This window comes from Schistocerca piceifrons, chromosome 4 (genome assembly GCF_021461385.2).
Source record: "Schistocerca piceifrons isolate TAMUIC-IGC-003096 chromosome 4, iqSchPice1.1, whole genome shotgun sequence".
Lineage (NCBI taxonomy): Eukaryota > Metazoa > Arthropoda > Insecta > Orthoptera > Acrididae > Schistocerca > Schistocerca piceifrons.
In genome coordinates, this window is record NC_060141.1 from 206,438,391 (window position 1) to 206,457,477 (window position 19,087).

General features: G+C 36.5%; 1 protein-coding gene across 1 annotated transcript in view; it reads right to left on the minus strand.

Annotated features, from left to right (window-relative positions):
- LOC124795140 (aldehyde dehydrogenase 1A1-like) overlaps positions 1–19,087 on the minus strand; it is a 99,749-nt gene that overhangs the window by 24,549 nt on the left and 56,113 nt on the right. The window contains exon 6 of the mRNA XM_047259018.1: positions 9,269–9,382. Coding sequence (XP_047114974.1) covers positions 9,269–9,382 — 114 coding nt within the window. The remainder of the gene's footprint in view (positions 1–9,268; positions 9,383–19,087) is intronic.

Sequence of the window (19,087 nt, forward strand, 5' to 3'; positions counted from 1 at the left end):
TCAAAACTGAAATGAAATGTTCTGACTCTCTAAGCATAATCCACTAGTCAGAAACTATGATGATAAACGAAAGTCTACTGTTGTTTAATGAATCAGTATATTCAATAAAAGTTCACACGCATGAGTAATAATTTTGCAACTCATTAAAGTTTTCCTATTGTAATCAGCACTTGACACAGTCCAGATATGACTTCTACTTGAAGTTCCAAGTATTAGTACTTCCCTCTCCCTCTGTTAATTAAGTACAGTTCATTGCTCATCATAAGGGTAGTGGATGAACTGTGTCACTTGCCATGTGGTTTTCTGTAACATTATGGGCGGCACACAAAACAAAACTTAGAAAATGAAGCATAGGCTTTCCAGTTAGTTATTACTCCATAAAACTTCAATTTTACACATATGTACAAAGCAAGTGCTATATCTAATTTGATCGAGAAACAATCAGATCAGTCATCTTGAAAGCCATTTGAGTCTCAGTGGACATGGTCGCAGACATAATCGTAGCACATTCTGAAGTGTAGCAAAATACATCACAAATGACTGATGTCCATTATAATTATCCGGGCTGTTATGCCGTGGTCAGTTGATGAATTCTGTGTCGATTCCCAAAATTCATCAACTGACCATGGCATAACAGCCCGGATAATTATAATGGACATGATATTTCCGGCCGTGAAAGTCTACATTTTAGTAAATGACTGACAACAATCAAATGATCTCTCGAGTTTCACTACATAGTTCCTTATACACTCTCTGTTCAAACAGCAAATGGATCACCTACAGTTAGAATGCCTCCATCGTCTGTAGCAGTGCTCATATAGCACCCTTTTCACTTGAAAAAACAATACTTACCATTGATAGTTGAAGGCTAACAACTTTCTGTCATCAAAACTGTACTCTGTTAATGTTCTATAAAAGAACCAGTTGAGTAATTCTTAAACTCTGACTTCTACTGGAACTGAAGGTAGACTGTGGCCTCTGAACTGTCTGTTTTCCATTATCTTTACCTCATTGAAATCACACTATCATCTTGAAAACTGGTAGAGCTCCATTATTAAAGATAATTCTGTCATTAGAGCGTTGTATCTTAATTATAAAGGTTGGTTAATCTAACTTAATGTTACACTTTTTGTTAAAAAATCTTATCTGATAAAAAGGTAAAAGAGGTAGCTTCATGAAAACAGTTAACTCATGTTTTTACATACAACAGAAACTAAAGCCAGGATAACAACTTTCTATTTTTAATATTATGTATATTTGAAATTTCGTAAAAAGTGGATTTCTGTGGAAAATAATCAGTTGATCATGCTGAAACTTGACTACATAACAATGGTATGCTTTTACATCAGCATGCACAGTATTGTGATATTGTTCAAATATTTAATTTTGTTTTATATTATTGTGTAACTCTTTGTCTGAGCTGCCTGGATATGTGTTAGCCACTGTTGAGCTATGGGGACCACACCATAGGCATACAGGTGCAGTGCTTGCTTCCCCACAGGTTGATAATGGTACCAAAGTCAATGTCCAATCACTCATGGATGAGACAAGATCTGAAAGTGAGGGTAGCATAATAAAAGCAGAAATGCATAACTCCACTTCCAAATGTTCATTTACAGAGGGAAACCCAGGAAAATTGCCCCAGATTAACTCCCATACACCACTGAAGAGATCAGTGAAACACAGGGTGGTTATATTTAAAGTTCCGGTTTCAAAATGCTGTAAAAAAAAAAAAAAAAAAAAAAAAAAAAAAAAAAAAAAAAAAAAAAAAAAAAAAGAAAAAGCTACTGTTCAAAATGCCATCAAATTTGATAGTAATATTATTGAAGAAGGGAAAACCTTACAGAAACAAAAGAGTTTAAAGAAAATTTTATCATTAAATGGTGCTGTAAGCAGCAGAAGATGCAAAATAAAAGATGCGAAGTACATGGCTGTTTCTCAGTTTGTGTCTGAGACACGTGGCTTGCTGTCTCAATGAAAGATCACGTACTGCTAGTAGAGCTCTTTTACAAGAATGGTGACTGTGTCCCAGAAGTTATGCAGAAGTTCTGGACACTCACGGGTATGAAAAAAGCCTGGAGAAAATGATTATGAAAATTCAAAACAACAAGTTAGTATGAAGTGCAATGTGGCAGTGGGAGAAAAACAATTGATCAGATATCAAGAGAAGATGAGATCATGGCATTGCAGTAGAGGTCAAGCAGTTGTGTGCAAACACACAGTGCAAGGGGATTTGCATGAACTTCGGATATGCCTCTGAGTATGGTGCATAAAATTATATGAAACATCCTGAATTGTTGTCCATACAAAATTACCCATGTTCAGGAGTTGCTTCGTGCTGATTTGCCAATAAGACAAATGTTTGCTCCAGAATGTCTTGCTCACATGGAAGTGGATAATGAATGGCCATGGAACATCCTGTGGACAGACGAAGCCCATTGCCATCTCCAAAGACATATCGATACTCAGAACTGCAGAATGTGGACAATGGAAAATTCTCTCACACCTGAACTGGTACCATTTCAGAAGCAACTGTAACTGTGTGGTGCCAGTTGATGGCGTCGTTTACAGCCATGTTTCATCAAGGAGATGAATCCTGCAAGTTCTATTAGCCATACCAACACTGCTAAAGGCTGTGAGAGTTTTGTGTATTACCATCATTCCAACCCTTCAACAGCATCAATGTGAATGGATGAAGCCCATTTCCATCTCTAGAGACATGTCAATGTACACAGAATTGCAGAATATGGACACTGGAAAAATTGATCATACCTCAACTGGTACAGTTTCAGATGCAAAGATAACTGTGTGATGCCAGTTGATGGCATTGTTTACCATACATCCATATTTCTTCAACAAGATGAGTCCTAAAGCTGTGAGAGTTTTTGTATATCACCACCATTCTAACATTTCAACAGTGTGGATGTGTGCTAGGATCATTTTTGTGCAAGATGCATAAGAAAGGAGACAAAAAAAAGACCAACAAACTTCTGTCCAATTTCACTTTTACCCACATTCTCAAACGTTTTAGAAAAGATAATATACAGCCATCTTCTTAACAAACTGACCACAAATAAAATATTATCCAAGCCACAATTTGGATTTCTATAGGATTATAATACAGAGAAGGCTACCTAAACAGACAGTGAGAATATACTTAATTCATCAGACAATACATTACAGTCTACTGCTACATTTCGTGATCTGTCAAAGGCATTTGACCGTGTAAATCACGATATGCTTTTAAGTAAATTAGAATATTATGGTGTAACAGAAATGTTGCAAAATGGTTCAAGTCCTTTGTCTGTAACAGAAAGAAAACAAAAGGTGTCAATAGGAAAGAGACATGTATTAAGCTATCAGGCATCATCCAACTGGGAACCAATAGCATGTGGTGTCCCCAACATTCCATCTTAGGTCCCTTTCTTTTTCTTGTGTGTATCACTGACTTTTCATCAGTACATTACCAGATGCCAAGTTTGTTTTGTTTACAAATGATAAACACATTGCAATAAATAGTAAATCAAGTATAGCATTGGAAAGGTTGGCTAATGAAATTTTCATTGACATTAATAAATGGTTCCTAGCCAATTCTCTGTCACTATACCTTCAAAAAACCAGAGACTGATTTGATGTAGCTCTCCATGCTATTTTATCCTGTGCAAGCTTATTCATCTCCCAATACCTACTGCAACTTACATCCTTCTGAATCTGTTTAGTGTACTCATCCCTTCGTCTCCCTCTACGATTTTTACCCTCCACACTGCCCTCCAATACTAAACTGGTGATCCCTTGATGCCACAGAATATGCCCTACCAACCGATCCCTTCATTTAGTCAAGTTGTACCACAAGTTTCTCTTCTCTCCAATTCTATTCAATACCTCCTCATTAGTTATGTGATCTACCCATTTAATCTTCAGCATTCTTCTGTAGCGCCAGATTTCGAAAGCTTCTGTTCTCTTCTTGTCTAAAGTATTTATTGTCCATGTTTTACTTCCATAAATGGCTACACGCCATACAAATACTTTCAGAAACGACTTCCTGACATTTAAATCTAAACTCGATGTTAACATATTTCTCTTCTTCAGAAACGCTTTCCTTGCCATTGCCAGTCTACATTTTATATCGTCTCTACTTCGACCATCATCACTTATTTTGCTCCCCAAATAGCAAAACTCTTTTACTACTTAAAGTGTCTCATTTCCTAATCTAATTCCGGCAGCATCACCCGATTTAATTCGACTACATTCCACTATCCTGATTTTGCTTTTGTTCATGTTCATCTTATATTCTCCTTTCAAGACATTGTTCATTCTGTTCAGCTGCTCTTCCAGGTCCTTTGCTGTGTCAGACAGAATTACAATGTCATCGGTGAACCTCAAAGTTTCTATTTCTTCTCCACGGATTTTAATACCTACTCTGTATTTTTCTTTTGTTTCCTTTACTGCTTGCTCAATATACAGATTGAATAACATCAGGGATAGGCTACAACCCTGTCTCACTCCCTTCCCAACCACTGCTTCTCTTTCATGCCCCTCGACTTTTATAACTGTCATTTGGTTTCTGTACAAATTGTAAATAGCCTTTCGCTCCCTGTATTTTACCCCTGCGACCTTCAGAATTTGAAAGAGAGTATTCCAATCAACATTGTCAAAAGCTTTCTCTAAGTCTACAGATGCTAGAAATGTAGGTTTGCCTTTCCTTAATCTATTTTCTAAGATAAGTCGTAGGGTCAGTATTGCCTCACGTGTTCCAACATTTCTGCTGAATCCAAACTGATCTTCCCCCAAGGTCGGCTTCTACCCCTTCTTCCATTCGTCTGTAAAGAATTCGTGTTAGTATTTTGCAGCCGTGGCTTATTAAACTGATAGTTTAGTAATTTTCACATCTGTCAACACCTGCTTTCTTTGGGATTGGAATTATTACATTCTTCTTGGAGTCTGAGGGTATTTCACTTGTTTCATACATCTAGCTCACTAAATGGTAGAGTTTTGTTAGCCCTGGCTCTCCCAAGGCTGTCATTAGTTCTAATGGGATGTTGTCTACTCCCAGGGCCATGTTTTGACTTAGAAAAAACATACTATATGCAATTCAGAACTTGTAAAATGTTTCCTGCCAGTACATACCTAAAATATGATGACAAGCAGATAGAAGAAGTTGACAGTGTTAAATTCTTGGGATTACAGCTTGATAAATTTAACTGGGAGGAGCATACAGCAATTATGCTGAAGTGCCTACATAAATCTCTATTTGCTATGTGCATGTTGTTAGATATAGGTGATATAAAAATAAAAAGCTGGTGTACTATGCTTACTTTAATTCAATATGTCATACGAATTATTTTCAGGGAAAACTCATCAAGCCAAGCTAAAGTTTCCTGAGCCCAAAAACATGCAATATGAATTATTTGTGATGTGAACTCAAGAACATCCTGTGGAGGGGTGATTAAGGAACTGGGGATTCTACCTACTGCTTCCCAATATATTTATTTCTTAAAGAAAAGCTTTTCAAAACAACAGCTCAATTCGTGGAATCAATACTAGAAATAAGAATAACTTCCACAAAGATTTAAAGTCACTTATTTTGCTTCCAAAAGGTGTCCACTATTCAGCAATATACGTCTTCAGTAAAATACCAGCAGTCATCAAAAGTTTAACTAATAAAAAAGTTCAGTTTGAGAAGAATCTAAAGGATTTATTGGTGGTCAAGTCTTGCTACTCCGCTGATGAATTTCTTAGCAGAACTGACTGATGAATGTATGTTATTAATAATATCACATAATGTGATTTTGTGTACAATCTGACTTCTGCACAAATTTTGTGCAGCATTGTGATCATTGTAAATGATTTTTTGTCTTTTCTTTTTACCTACTCCACATCCACCTGGGCAATTTCATTTGGCATCTATGGAAGTTACATTAGCATATCTGTTTTTATTTTCTAAATATTTACGTGTGTTCTTGTTTTCTGGTATGTTCCTCTTCTCAGAGGATCTTGTCATTATGGATGAATTGGAACAAAAACTACATCTCATCTATTCTAATCATGGCACTCCTCCACACATTGCACAGCCAGTGAAGCAGCTGCTGCAGAGGCATTTTGGCAATTCTGTAACTATCAGCCATCATTAAGCCATATAGTGGAGCAACATGCCTTTTGGGAGAAAATCATGAGTGTAGTTCTCCCTTGATTTCAACTATTCACAGTGCCAACACAGCAAGGCCATGTTGTCTAATGACACAAGGCCTGCTCAAACTAGACATTTCATCTAGTGGCTACCTGCTCAGTATATAGACAGTGAGCAGGTGGAGTAGGCCATCTTGGCTGCATAAAATAACCTATTGGTTCACTGCAGTGACAGCTGGTACTGTGAATATGGATTCAGCTGAAAAGAGACCACGTTGTAGTGCAAACAGCTTGCAACAAGGGTCCCAGTGGAAAGGGCAGTGGCTTTTTGTTCAAATTAGAGAACTTGATGAATGTTTAGTATGTGGACATTCTGTTATAGCAAAAAACTATAACATTGACTGACATACAAAGTAAATTGTAGTGACATATATAACAGTGTTCAGGAGAAAAGCATTTTCAACTAACTGCATTGTTAAAAGACTCTGTCAGCGATGATTTAACCTCTCTTACTTCAATTAAATTGACACTGACTGCTAATATTATTAGAAATATATTACAATTTTATTTACTTGGCAATTTTATTTCTAGGAATCTGAAGCTGCAGACGAAGTGCAGTCTGGGTGAGCTTTAAAATTGCTTACTTAATTGCTTAGGAGTTTCAACCATTCTCCACAGGGCCATTTGTAATAGAATACCTTGACAATACCAGTGAATCCACATGACCTCTTAGTAAACTACATTTTAATGCAATTCATCTGCCTCATTGTAAAATTGCATGATTTATAGGAGACCTTAGTGCAGATGTTGAATGTCACTAATGTTGAGGGGGCAAGAATTCATTGCATATTCTATCTGCCTTGATGAGAGTACAACATTACTGATATAGCACAATTGGGTATTATTATCTGAGGAATGGATATAAATCTGAATATCACAAAACATCTAGATTTAATGGCCATAAGAGATACATGTACCGGTGCAAATATATTTCATGCTGTTGAACACGGTCTTGAGAATATCAATCTGCCCTCGAATCGCTGGTTTCTGTCACCACTGATGTTGTCCAAAATATGGCTGGCTATAATGTGGGATTTGTGGAACTTCTAAAAACTAAGTTGAAGCAAGAACAGAAGTTTCACTCAGTACATTATGTAATTGTTGAAGAAGCACTTTGACTTGGTTACGAATGTCATTGTTAGGATTGTAAATTTCATGTGATCTGCAAAATTGAATTGCAGACAGTTTCAAGAGTTAATGGGTTTACTGGAATCTGATTTCAATAAGAAACCCTGTTACTGACTGATAAGATGGCTAAGTAGAGGTAAAACCCTCGAATATTTCCTCCTTTTGCTTGAGCAGGTAAATCGTTTTATAAATATGAAAGGAAGGTTTGTTCCTGAGCTTTCTGACCCTCGTACTGACATAATAAGTCATTTGAATACTACTGACATAATGAGTCATTTGAATACTCTCAGTGCTTGCCCTGTCAAATGTTTTTACAAAGATTTTAGGGAGAGGATTTTAATTTGCTCACTGTGTGACAAGCTCGCCCATATTTTATGTAAGTGGCCAGCCAATAACAATTTCCCGTGACATTCTTGTTGCTATGTTTCCCCTTTCCTTAGGTTTTACTCTCTTATGTAGCATTTTCCTTCTTTTCCTGCTTTCTTTGAGTGTGTGCTTTAGTTTTCTTAGGTCTGTCCACATTTGTTCCTTTTAATGTGTGTCAGGGCGCTGATGACCTCGACGTTGAGCGCCCATAAGCCCCAACACACCACCACCACCTCTTTACAAGTACAAGGTGAATTAATTGTATCTCTGTTTTCTAAAATTAGTACAGTGCAAATGAAATTGAAGATACAGAGAAATCAATTCCAGGGCTGTAATTTCATGCATTTTCTGAATGTGAAGAAATTCAGAGCTAATATTAATAATGACCTTATGAGTCATTTCCTTCAGTCTCTCAATAATTTAGATGTACCATTGACAAAAAGATTCAAGGATTTGAGAGCACTTGAGCCAGGTATTGATATTTTCATGTCACAATGTATGGCTGACATCAGACTAGTGTCTGCAAAAGGACTATTAAAATTAATAGATCTGCAATGTGAATGCTTTATTAAGGAGAAGTTTATAATGGTGAATGGCATCATTCAGTTTTATTCCTGCCTTCCCCAGGATAGATTTTCTCAAATACATCCAAAACTATAATGTGTAATGTTTGGTTCTACATATATATGTGAACAATTTTTTTAAGCCTTAAAGCTTTGCAAATAGAAACATCAGTATCAAATTACAGATTGCCATCTGAGGGGTGTTCTTCAACTGAAATCCATTAATAGTATTTGACCAGACATTCTCTCACTTACAGGAAAACATGGCAAATGTACATAATATTATACGTAAATGAAAAATAACAATATCTCCCTTTTTCTGTGTAATGTAAATACATTGTAAATAATAACACAGTATTAGATTTAATCTGCCACCTCTGAATTCCAATCATGTCCAGTTATTACACACTACTCATAATGCCTGCCTGCCCAGTTAAGCTCTCTCACTTTGCCTTTCTACATAATGACATATGCTTGCTGGTACACTGACTGCATTTACATCAGGCCTGCCTGGCTGCATTGGCTTGGGTAAATGGGTGCCCAGCAGACCACCTCTGATCCACACTGTTGCCCCTGCAACTACTAAAATGACTGCTGCCCCTCTTTAGGAACCACAGATTGGTCTGACCTTTCCACAGATACCCCTCAGTTGTAGTGGCATCTACAGTATGTCTATCTGTATTGTTGGAGCACACAAGCTACCCTACCTTGGTGAGGCCCAACGTTCATGGGGGAAAAACCTCCATATTAAAATTTGTTTTCTGATATAGTGTATTTGTTTTTGTTTGATTTAGTAACAATTAAAATTACTAGCACTGTATAACATGCCAAAAACATTCATGTAAAGGTACAGATACGCATTTTACATTACTAAACCTACTTCAAATTAACTACTTATTACAAATAAGGCATTTCTAAATGACCAAATGCACAAAAATCTGCATGTTTCCAGTAACAGACTGTCAATGTTCCTACGATTTTTTAAACTTCAAGAACAAACTTATTATAGCATTAAAAATTCTTACCGGAACAGAGCCCGTGAATGACACTTTTGAAATATCAGGATGCGATGCAACAGCAGCTCCTGCAGTTGGCCCATACCCTGGGACAACATTGACAACTCCAGCAGGAAAACCAGCCTACAAAAGAAATTCTGGTTGACAAATGCTGATTTGATTTGGTTTTTTATTTGGTCCTGCTGAGTACATGTTTTAAAAGTAGAATACAGGTGCTATAGAATGAATCAAGTGAACCAATATAGTATTACATCAGGATTTTACATATTGTATGTGCATTATTTTACCTACTTTTAAAGAACAGCGGAATGCATCCAATATTACAACCTGCAATTTACTGCCAAAGTTTAAGTGACTGCTAAAAAGGAGAAGAAATGCAAGTATAATTTTTATCCCAATGAGATAAATAAATAAATAACATGTTTAGAATCATAAGCTAAATTAAAATCTGTTATATTCTTGATGTAAGTAAATGTATAACTTTTTCCGTTTAAGAGTGTGTTCTTACCTAAGTGGTTTCCTCTGTTTTTACTCCAAGGGGTGCCTTGTAACTTTTGAATACCTGTACATTATTAATTTCGTTTTTTATATTGATGGGAAGCTTATTGTACACATTTATGCCTTATTCTCAACTCCCTGATATACATTCCTGAGAGTTGCAGAGCTTTAGTGGAAATTTTTTCCCTGTCCTTTTCATGGCTGTGGATGTCACAATTTCAAGAATTCCCTGTTGTTAACAACAAACATTGGTTATTGAATCTATTGCCCTGTAATTGTGAATATCATGAGGAACATGAAGAGACCTCTGCAGGATATTCTGCTAGGGACCCAGTATCTCACTGCTCATGTTTGTAATTTGAAAACTTTTTCAACTCCTGCAGCATTTCTACAGAAAATTAGACCACAGGTGATTACAGAATGGAAAAATGCAAAATATGGCAACAGCACTATTTCCCTGTCAGCAAAGTGAGAAATGGCTCTCAGAGCAAGGCATGCTAAGATTAATTTCTTGAGGAGCTGATAAATTTGTTCATTTCATCTTAACTGACTGTCCGCCTGGATGCCCAGAAATTTTGCATGGGTAGTTTCATTAATTTCCTGCTTGTTAATATTCATTTTAGAAACTTGAACTTTTGTTATGTGTTGTCTCAAACTGTATAATGAAAACTGAAAAAAATTGTGTCAGGCTATTTGCTGTGGTCTATCTGTATATTTGTTTAGTGACTTTCTGGGCTGTATCCTTCATTGTGAAGTTGGGCATTTGAGCAGAATATTTTTGTCAGCATAAATCACAATTTTTGCCCTGTTATTAACTGAAATTAATAGGACATTAACATTGATCAAGAAAATCAATGGCCCAAGAATTGAGCATGGCAGAACTCCGTATTTTACATCTCTCTAGTCTCAGTTTATTGTTACACCTACCTCCATTAATCAAACTCTGTTTCCTGTTGTGTAAGTAAGATTCTAGCCAAGTCAGAGGTTCCCCTTTGATGCCTACCATTGTGTGGAAACTTTTTAAGTAGTGTTATTATCTACACAGTCTACTGCCTTAGCAAGGTAACAGAAGATCCCCATTGGATACCATCTGAAATTTAATTCACCTGCAGTTACTTCTGTTACACTAAATATAGCTCTCCCTGTGGAGAATTCCTTATGGAAGCCAAAGTGTGTAGGTGTAACTAAGCTATTTTTTGCAGAGTGGCTATAAATCCTATCACACATTGTTCTCTCAAGTAGCTTTAACAAGACATAGCAGAGAGATGGGCTGATATTTGGATATTACATGCCTCTCTCTATTTTTGTGGATTAGTATCGCTACCACATGTTAAATTCTATCCAGAAATATCCCAATTTTCATTGACTGGTTGCAAAAGTAGCACAATGTTATCTATTTTCTCAAATGATAAAAGAGAATTTCCAGATTTTACAATCAGTTATCTTGAAACTGTGTAATAGTCTCTGGAGCCACTTGGCTTTATGAAAGTCTCTACCATTGCAGCCATACTAGTCTTCATAAATGAACTATTAGTTGTAAAATGATTGGATTGTATTTATTGGCCATGTTATCTATGGGACTGATGATCCTGTAGTTTAGTCCCTTTCTCTCCAAACAAACCCACCAACCTGTTGTCTGCTAAAGCATCTTTTGCATAAGATTTTGTACAAGCCAGGTTATAAGTACACCTCTGAAAGTGATCTCTAGGCATACTTAATTAAGGTTGCAAAAATACACTCTATACATTAAGTATTTGTATTACACACTTCATAAATTTAAATGTTCTTCAGTAGAGTAAAAGCAGTCATGCTGTAAATACAACTTTAGATATTTTCTGCAGGCATATATATAACAGAGAGAAACCTTCCACGTGGGAAAAATATATCTAAAAACAAAGATGATGTGACTTACCAAACAAAAGTGCTGGCATGTCGATAGACACACAAACAAACACAAACATACACACAAAATTCAAGCTTTTGTAACCAACAGTTGCTTTGTCAGGAAAGAGGGAAGGAGAGGGAAAGACGAAAGGGTGTGGGTTTTAAGGGAGAGGGTAAGGAGTCATTCCAATCCCGGGAGCGGAGAGACTTACCTTAGGGGTAAAAAAGGACAGGTATACACTCGCTCGCACACACACACACACATATCCATCAGCACATACACAGACACAAGCAGACATTTGTCTAACTTGGGTTGGTAAACAACGATGTGCACAAAGGTTAGGTGGTTGTGTTGCCACCTAAACACGTTAAAGGGAAAATACGAAAAAACTGCGTGTAAATGTATTAAAGGAGTGGTTTTGTGGTGGCAGATTATGAAAATGAGGCTAACAGTTGTCTGACAAAGAAATAATGACGTTAAAACCTGTGGGAAGCGGCTAAAAATGATCAGTGATGTGGGAAAAACGTAAATGGAAATAAAGCCAAAGTTATTAGAACTAGCCGAAATGGTTGTTTAATAGGTGAAAGGAACTGTTTGTGAACTGGAAACAGTGGATTTTATAGCAGCGGTAGTTTTGAAAGTGGAAAAAAAATTTTTTTAGTTTAGTTTGGAAGTGGGTTACTTATTATTGAGTATATATAGGCGGGATAAAATTGTATTGTAGATTACGGTAAAAAGGAGAAGGTGAATACAAAGTGAAACTACTCGCAAAAATTGAAAGAGAAAGTAAGATGACAGAAAAGATTTCAAAATGCAACAGTGACAATAACAAATGTAATTGTTGGGTTCAAATTAATGATATGAATATAACAGAGGGAAACATTCCACGTGGGAAAAATATATCTAAAAACAAAGATGATGTGACTTACCAAACAAAATCACTGGCATGTCAATAGACACACAAACAAACACAAACATACACACGAAATTCAAGCTTTTGCAACCAACGGTTGCTTCGTCAGGAAAGAGGGAAAGACGAAAGGATGTGGGTTTTAAGGGAGAGGGTAAGTAGTCATTCCAATCCCGGGAGCGGAAAGACTTACCTTAGGGGGAAAAGAGGACAGGTATACACTCACTCGCACACACACGCACACACACACACACTCACACACACACACACACACACACACACACAAATATCCATCCGCACATACACAGACACAAGCAGACATTTGTCTGTAACTTATTTACTTATTTAACTTATTTATATAACTTATTTATATATTTTAACTTATATATATATATAAGCTGATTATTCAGTGCCCAGCAGCTAAGCTGTTTTGTGACAGTGTTTACTGACTCCTGTAATTGTGGTAGCTGGGAACAGGGGCCACAGAAAGAGGACAGTGTCTGACAGTTTCCCAATTGGCACAACCAATAGATTTGCCTTGCTACCACAGTTAAGTATGGAAGAGGCTCCAGTAGAAGAAGATGTAGTTAAGATGCAACAGAATGTCACTAGGAAACCAACTGTTTCAAAAAAAGTAGAAAGTAAGAGGAAAGTTCTGTTGCTAGGTAGCAGCCATGGAAGAGGTGTGGGCCCGATTTTGCAGGAAAAATTAGGTGACAGGTACCAGGTCACAAACTTTTTCAAGCCAAGTACAAGTCTTAGCCAGGTGGTAGAGGATATAGGTTCCTTGTGCAAGGGATTCACAAAGCAGGATCATGTGATGATAGTGGGTGGAGTGGGAAACAGTATTGATAGGGATTAGGGCTACAGCATTGAGTGTGACCTGGTGAAAATAGCCTCAGCAACGACCCATACCAATGTTGGGCTGGTGCCTGCTTTCGTGCAGCATGATCAGCCCCAGTTAAACTGCTCTGTCAGGAGGGTAAATAAGGAGTTGGATCAGTTGCGTAGGGCGGCCACTCTGTCAGACATTGGATTGGTTCCTGTTGAGGCTATTGATAGGGGGGATTTCACAAGGCATGGCCTACATCTCAATAGGAAAGGGAAGGGTAAACTGGCAGGGTTGTTAGCGAAATCCATAAGGGAAGACACTAGTACTCATGGATGTACCTCTTTTTTAGACTAATATCAGGGTCCGATGAGAAGTTCAAGCAGGCAGTTGCTAAAGAGGTCCAAAACTCACAAAGTTCTCACAACAGGAAAGTAAATAATAATGTTACCATATTTAACCAAAATATTGGTGGATTAAAGAAAAAAGTAGATTCTCACAAAAGTAAAGTAAAAAATAATTTTACCATTTTTCACCAAAATATTCCAGGATTGAAGAATAAAGTAGATGAGCTCCTGGTTTGTTTAGATGACATTGTATCTGATAATGTAATAGATATACTATGCCTGTCTGAGTATCACATTGTGTCTGATATGGAAAGGGTAAATATCAGTGGTTACAAACTAGCTGCACATATGAGTAGAGAGAATAAGGTGGGAGTAGGAGTTGCCATATATGTCAGAAGTTATCACTGTGTAGAAAGCTTAGATACAAAAAGGTTTTGTCTTGGAGCAACATATAGAAGCATGTGCCTGTCAACTTAAACTGAAGGAGGGCCTTTTTATAATTGTAACAGTATATAGGTCCCCTTCAGGAAACTCTCATTTATTCCTGGAAAACTTGGATGCCTTGTCTTGTTGTGCTATCTGTCAGATAGGGGAAAGCAAATTATTATTTGTGGGGACTTCAATATTGATTCACTGAAAGAGTGTTCGGTTCTTTCAATTTGACATTTGTCATTAACTTTCCTACTCGGGTGGTAAAGGACAGCAGCACATTGGTAGATAACACTTTAATAGACCAAGATAGGTTTAATAACATAAATTCTTGTCCTGTTGAGAATGGGCTTTCTGATCATGATGCTCAGCTAGTTACAGTATATGACATAGCTCCATTCAGTAATTCAAAACTACCCTCCAAAGTTGTGTGTTCAATTAATGACTCAACAATTAGAAATTTCAGATAAAATCTTCAGCAGTTAGACTGGGATGAGGTGTACAAGGAACCTGATGCTAATTTAAAATATAACTTATTTCATGATACGCTTGTAAGAGAATTTGAAAACTGTTTCCCCAAGAAAGTAGTTAAATCTAATTATAAGAAACCATGCAAAAAGCCTTGGCTTACTAAAAGAATAAATGTGGTGTCACCGCCAGACACCACACTTGCTAGGTGGTAGCCTTTAAATCGGCCGCGGTCCGTTAGTATACGTCGGACCCGCGTGTCGCTACTCTCAGTGATTGCAGACCGAGTGCCGCCACATGGCAGGTCTAGAGAGACTTCGTAGCACTCACCCCGGTTGTACAGCCAACTTTGCTAGCGATGGTTCACTGACAAATTACGCTCTCATTTGCCGAGACGATAGTTAGCATAGCCTTCAGCTACGTCATTTGCTACGACCTAGCAAGGCGCCATTACCAGTTACTATTGATGCTGTAAAACATGTACCGTCAAGAGCGATGTTCACCAATTATGAATTAAAGTTAAGTATTCCAGTAGTTATGTACGTTCTTTGCTACTATAAATTCCTTGTCCTGTTCCAGACCTCACGCCGGCCTGCATGAACTTAAACGCCTGCCTTCCGGCTTCCTCATAGTGGATTGGCTGTCTTGTCAATCCACAAGAATAAAAATATTTTGTAACCATAAAAGGGAACTGTATCTAACAACAAGAAAGAGTAATGACCCAGAAACAGCCAAATATTATAAAAACAACTGAGCTACATTAAGAAAGGGTATTAAAAAGTCCAGAAGCATGTGCATCATGTCTGAGATTAATACCTCTGATAACAAAATCAAAACAATTTGGAATATTATTACAAGGAAGACAGGGCAACCAAGAGTACAGGATGACGGCATCACCATCAAAGAGAATGGAAACTTGATAAACAACAAGCCGGAATTCAAAAACATTTTGAACAATCATTTTTTAAATGTTGTAGAGAAAATAGGATCTAAATGTTCGTTAGAAGAAGGAAGGTAGTTAATGGAAGAGGCCTTACCCACACCATTTGATACAATTGAAATTCCACCCACCTCTCCTTCTGAAATTAGGAAGATAATAAACTCTCTCAAGAATAAAAGCTCACATGGAATTGATGGCATTTCCAGCAGGATAATAAAAGCTTGTTCCCAAGAAATAAGTGGGATTCTTAACCACATATGTACTAGCTCTCTGAAGCAGGGTATTTTCCCAGATAGACTGAAGTATGCCATTGTTATTAACAATCCGAATGAATTCAAAAGTAATAGCAGTGTACATGGCTATGACACTAGGAGAAAGGATGATCTTCACTATGCAAGGTTACGTCTAACTTTGGCTCAGAAGGGGGTAAATTATGCTGCTACAAAAGTCTTTGGTCACTTACCTAATAGCATCAAAAGTCTGACAGATAGCCATATAGCATTTAAAAGGAAATTAAAAGACTTTCTTAATGGCAACTCCTTCTACTCATTAGATGAATTTTTGGATATAATAATAGGGTAATTTCCCAACCCCGACAAAAAAAATTAATAATATTGAGTGTCATGTAATATTTTGTCTAATGTAATATCTTGTATAGGCACCTTTTATTAACCTGACACCTTCCACATCTTTACGAAGTGTCGTATTCATGATCTATGGAACAAGTACTAATCTAATCTAATCTTCATTGTTGTCTCCTTTTAGTAGGAATGTTGTGACTTTTGCAAATATGATTGTTTTATGTGCATCCACATTTAAGTTGAGTTCATTTATGCACAGTAGGTACAGAAGGGGCCCATTACTTATCCTTGGGACGCACCGTATTTAATTTGTTTATAGTCTGGCAAGTGTTCATAGACAATTTATTGGGTGATATTTCTGTGCTTGATGCACACTGCCTGCTTACGATTGCTCAGGAAGGAACTGATCCAGTTGTTGGAAAGACATCAAATACAAGTCTTTCAAACTTTAACAGAAGAATCTTATAGTCCACCTTGCTTTTGACAAGTCAATAAATACTCCTATTGATTCCTGTTTCTTGTTCATCAGGCTTAATATGGAATTGCTGCACTCATTTGTCATTAACCTCTTATTTCTGTATCCATGTTTTTCATCGCAAGGGATATTGTTTTTATTTACAAATTTCATAAGTTTGTCATACATAACTTTCCCTAATACTTTTGAAATGCAGGAGGAAACTGTGATGGGTCTGTAGTTATTTACATTATCTTTCTCACCTTTTTTATATACTGGAATGGCTTTAGGTGTTTTCAATATGTCAGAGAAAGTGCATGCCTGAAGTGGGCAGTCGCATAGGTGTGTAAAAATTTCAGTTATGTTTGATGCGTTTTCCTTTAAGATTGCTGTGGGGACACTATCAATGCCTCCAGAGTTGGAATTTTTTTGTCCTTTTATTGCATTAGCTACTTCATCTTGCCCTCTATAAGCACTAACTCTCTATAAGCACTTATTTTATAGTCATGTTATCAGTAGCACCTGTTAAAAAATTGTTGAATATGTTGACTACTTTTAAGGGTTTTTTTTATTTTTTGTTATAGTGTTATATTTTTGAAGGATGGTCTGTGTTCACCAGATTCTCTTTTTCTAACACTCCATATAATATTCGCTTTATTAGCTGAATTATAAATGTATTCAGCATTATGCATTATTACTGTTGCTCTTATTACCTTCCTTAGTATTCTGGAGTATTTTTATAGTATACATGTATTTCAAGTGAGGAATTTTTTGATTTATATATTTCATGAAGTAGAATCTTTTAGCATAAAACCCTTATTACCGCTGTGAGCGATTTGCTTGTTCTAGAATTCCTCCTTTATGGTTACAATTTTTGGTGAGAATGTAGTCTGAAAGAAATTGGTCAATGTATCAATGAAAGTGTTGAATTTTTCTTTTATAACATTAATTTTTTAAACCAGTGACCATTTTTGTTTCTGTAGTAAACTGTTCAAGTAGCTTACATTATCCTGATTATACCTTCTGCATATGATTCTTAAAAGACATGTTAATAATACTGCCTTTCATTTCTAAGTTTATTATTTGAGCAAGATAGTCAATAAAACCTGCATTGAAAACCTTTAGTGAAGTGTTATGTAAACTTTTCTTCACTAGAAATTGATCTAAATCTGTTTCACAAATTTCTGTTACTCAGATATCAGCTTTTACTTCAGCCATTCAATTACAGGGTGTTGCAAGGTTCAAAGGCCTCTCTGTTTCTACTATTCATGAGGAAATCAATATTGAAGTCGCCACATATTATCATCTCACAATCCATTTTATTTACTTTTATTCAGCAGGGACTCCATTTTATTAAAAAAAAAAGTTCAAAACTTCCAGACGTTAATTGGTAAACTGCAGCAAAAACCTGGTTGAATTGAGTAATTTTTATAGCTGCATTTTCATAATCCTTTTCAACATTTGTTCTAGTGAAGTCAGGTGAGGTAGTAAAATTTATATTTTCCTTTATGTAAATTGTGAGCTCACCCTGCTCATTGTTTTTCCTGCAGAAGTAGGAAGAGAAAATGAATTTATTTATTTTGACATTCTGAATTAATTTTGGGTTAAGTCATGTTCAGAAATGCATAACAATGAGATATCTTTTAGTTCACAAGGTAACAGCACATTAATTTTGTTGATCTTATTAAGCAGGGATTGCACATTATGGTGATAAATTTTTAGACCAGGTGCATTCACGATTTAGTAGTTAGGAGTCATATTTGCAGCATCACACACTTTTAGTTTAAATTAGGATGGTGAGTTGTGTTGCTTTTCATTCTTCTTTCTTGTTCATTTTACTTTCCTCGGTGTTTTCAGTAGGACATGCAGAAAGCTGATGGATTGTTTTGTTCCTTAAAAGTCTTTCATTCATTATTTCACTGACAAGATCATAAACAAACCTTTCCCCTTCATAGTTTAAATGCATTCCATGCTTTGTGTGCAGATTTTGATGCAGCTTGCATCACACTTGGTATATTGTGAAAACAGTTTACTTATTTTAAAGTCTGTTTTCTGAATTTCTTTGTTTACACACGAACTACTGCGTTTTTGCATTTGTTAGCTTCTAGTGAATACTGCTGAGTTTTCATACAAACCTCTGCCTCATTTTTTGTCACATAATTCAGTCCCATTATACAGATGATAAAGTCATTTTCCTGCATTAATTTTGTCTGTAAGTTAGTGCCTACAACATTTTTACACCCCATACATTTTTATTTGCACTTTTCTAAGATCAGTGCACTAAGATAGGCCATCTAGTACTCAGCAGACATTACAGAAGTTCTCCTATGACACTTGCAGGACTAGCACTCTTGGAAGAAAGGATATTGTGAAGACACAGCTTAGCCACAGCGTGGTAAATTTTCCATAGTGAAATTTTTGCTCTGCGGTGAAGTTGTGCTGATTCGAAGTTTGGAAAGTAGGAAATGAGGTAATGGTGGAAGTAAA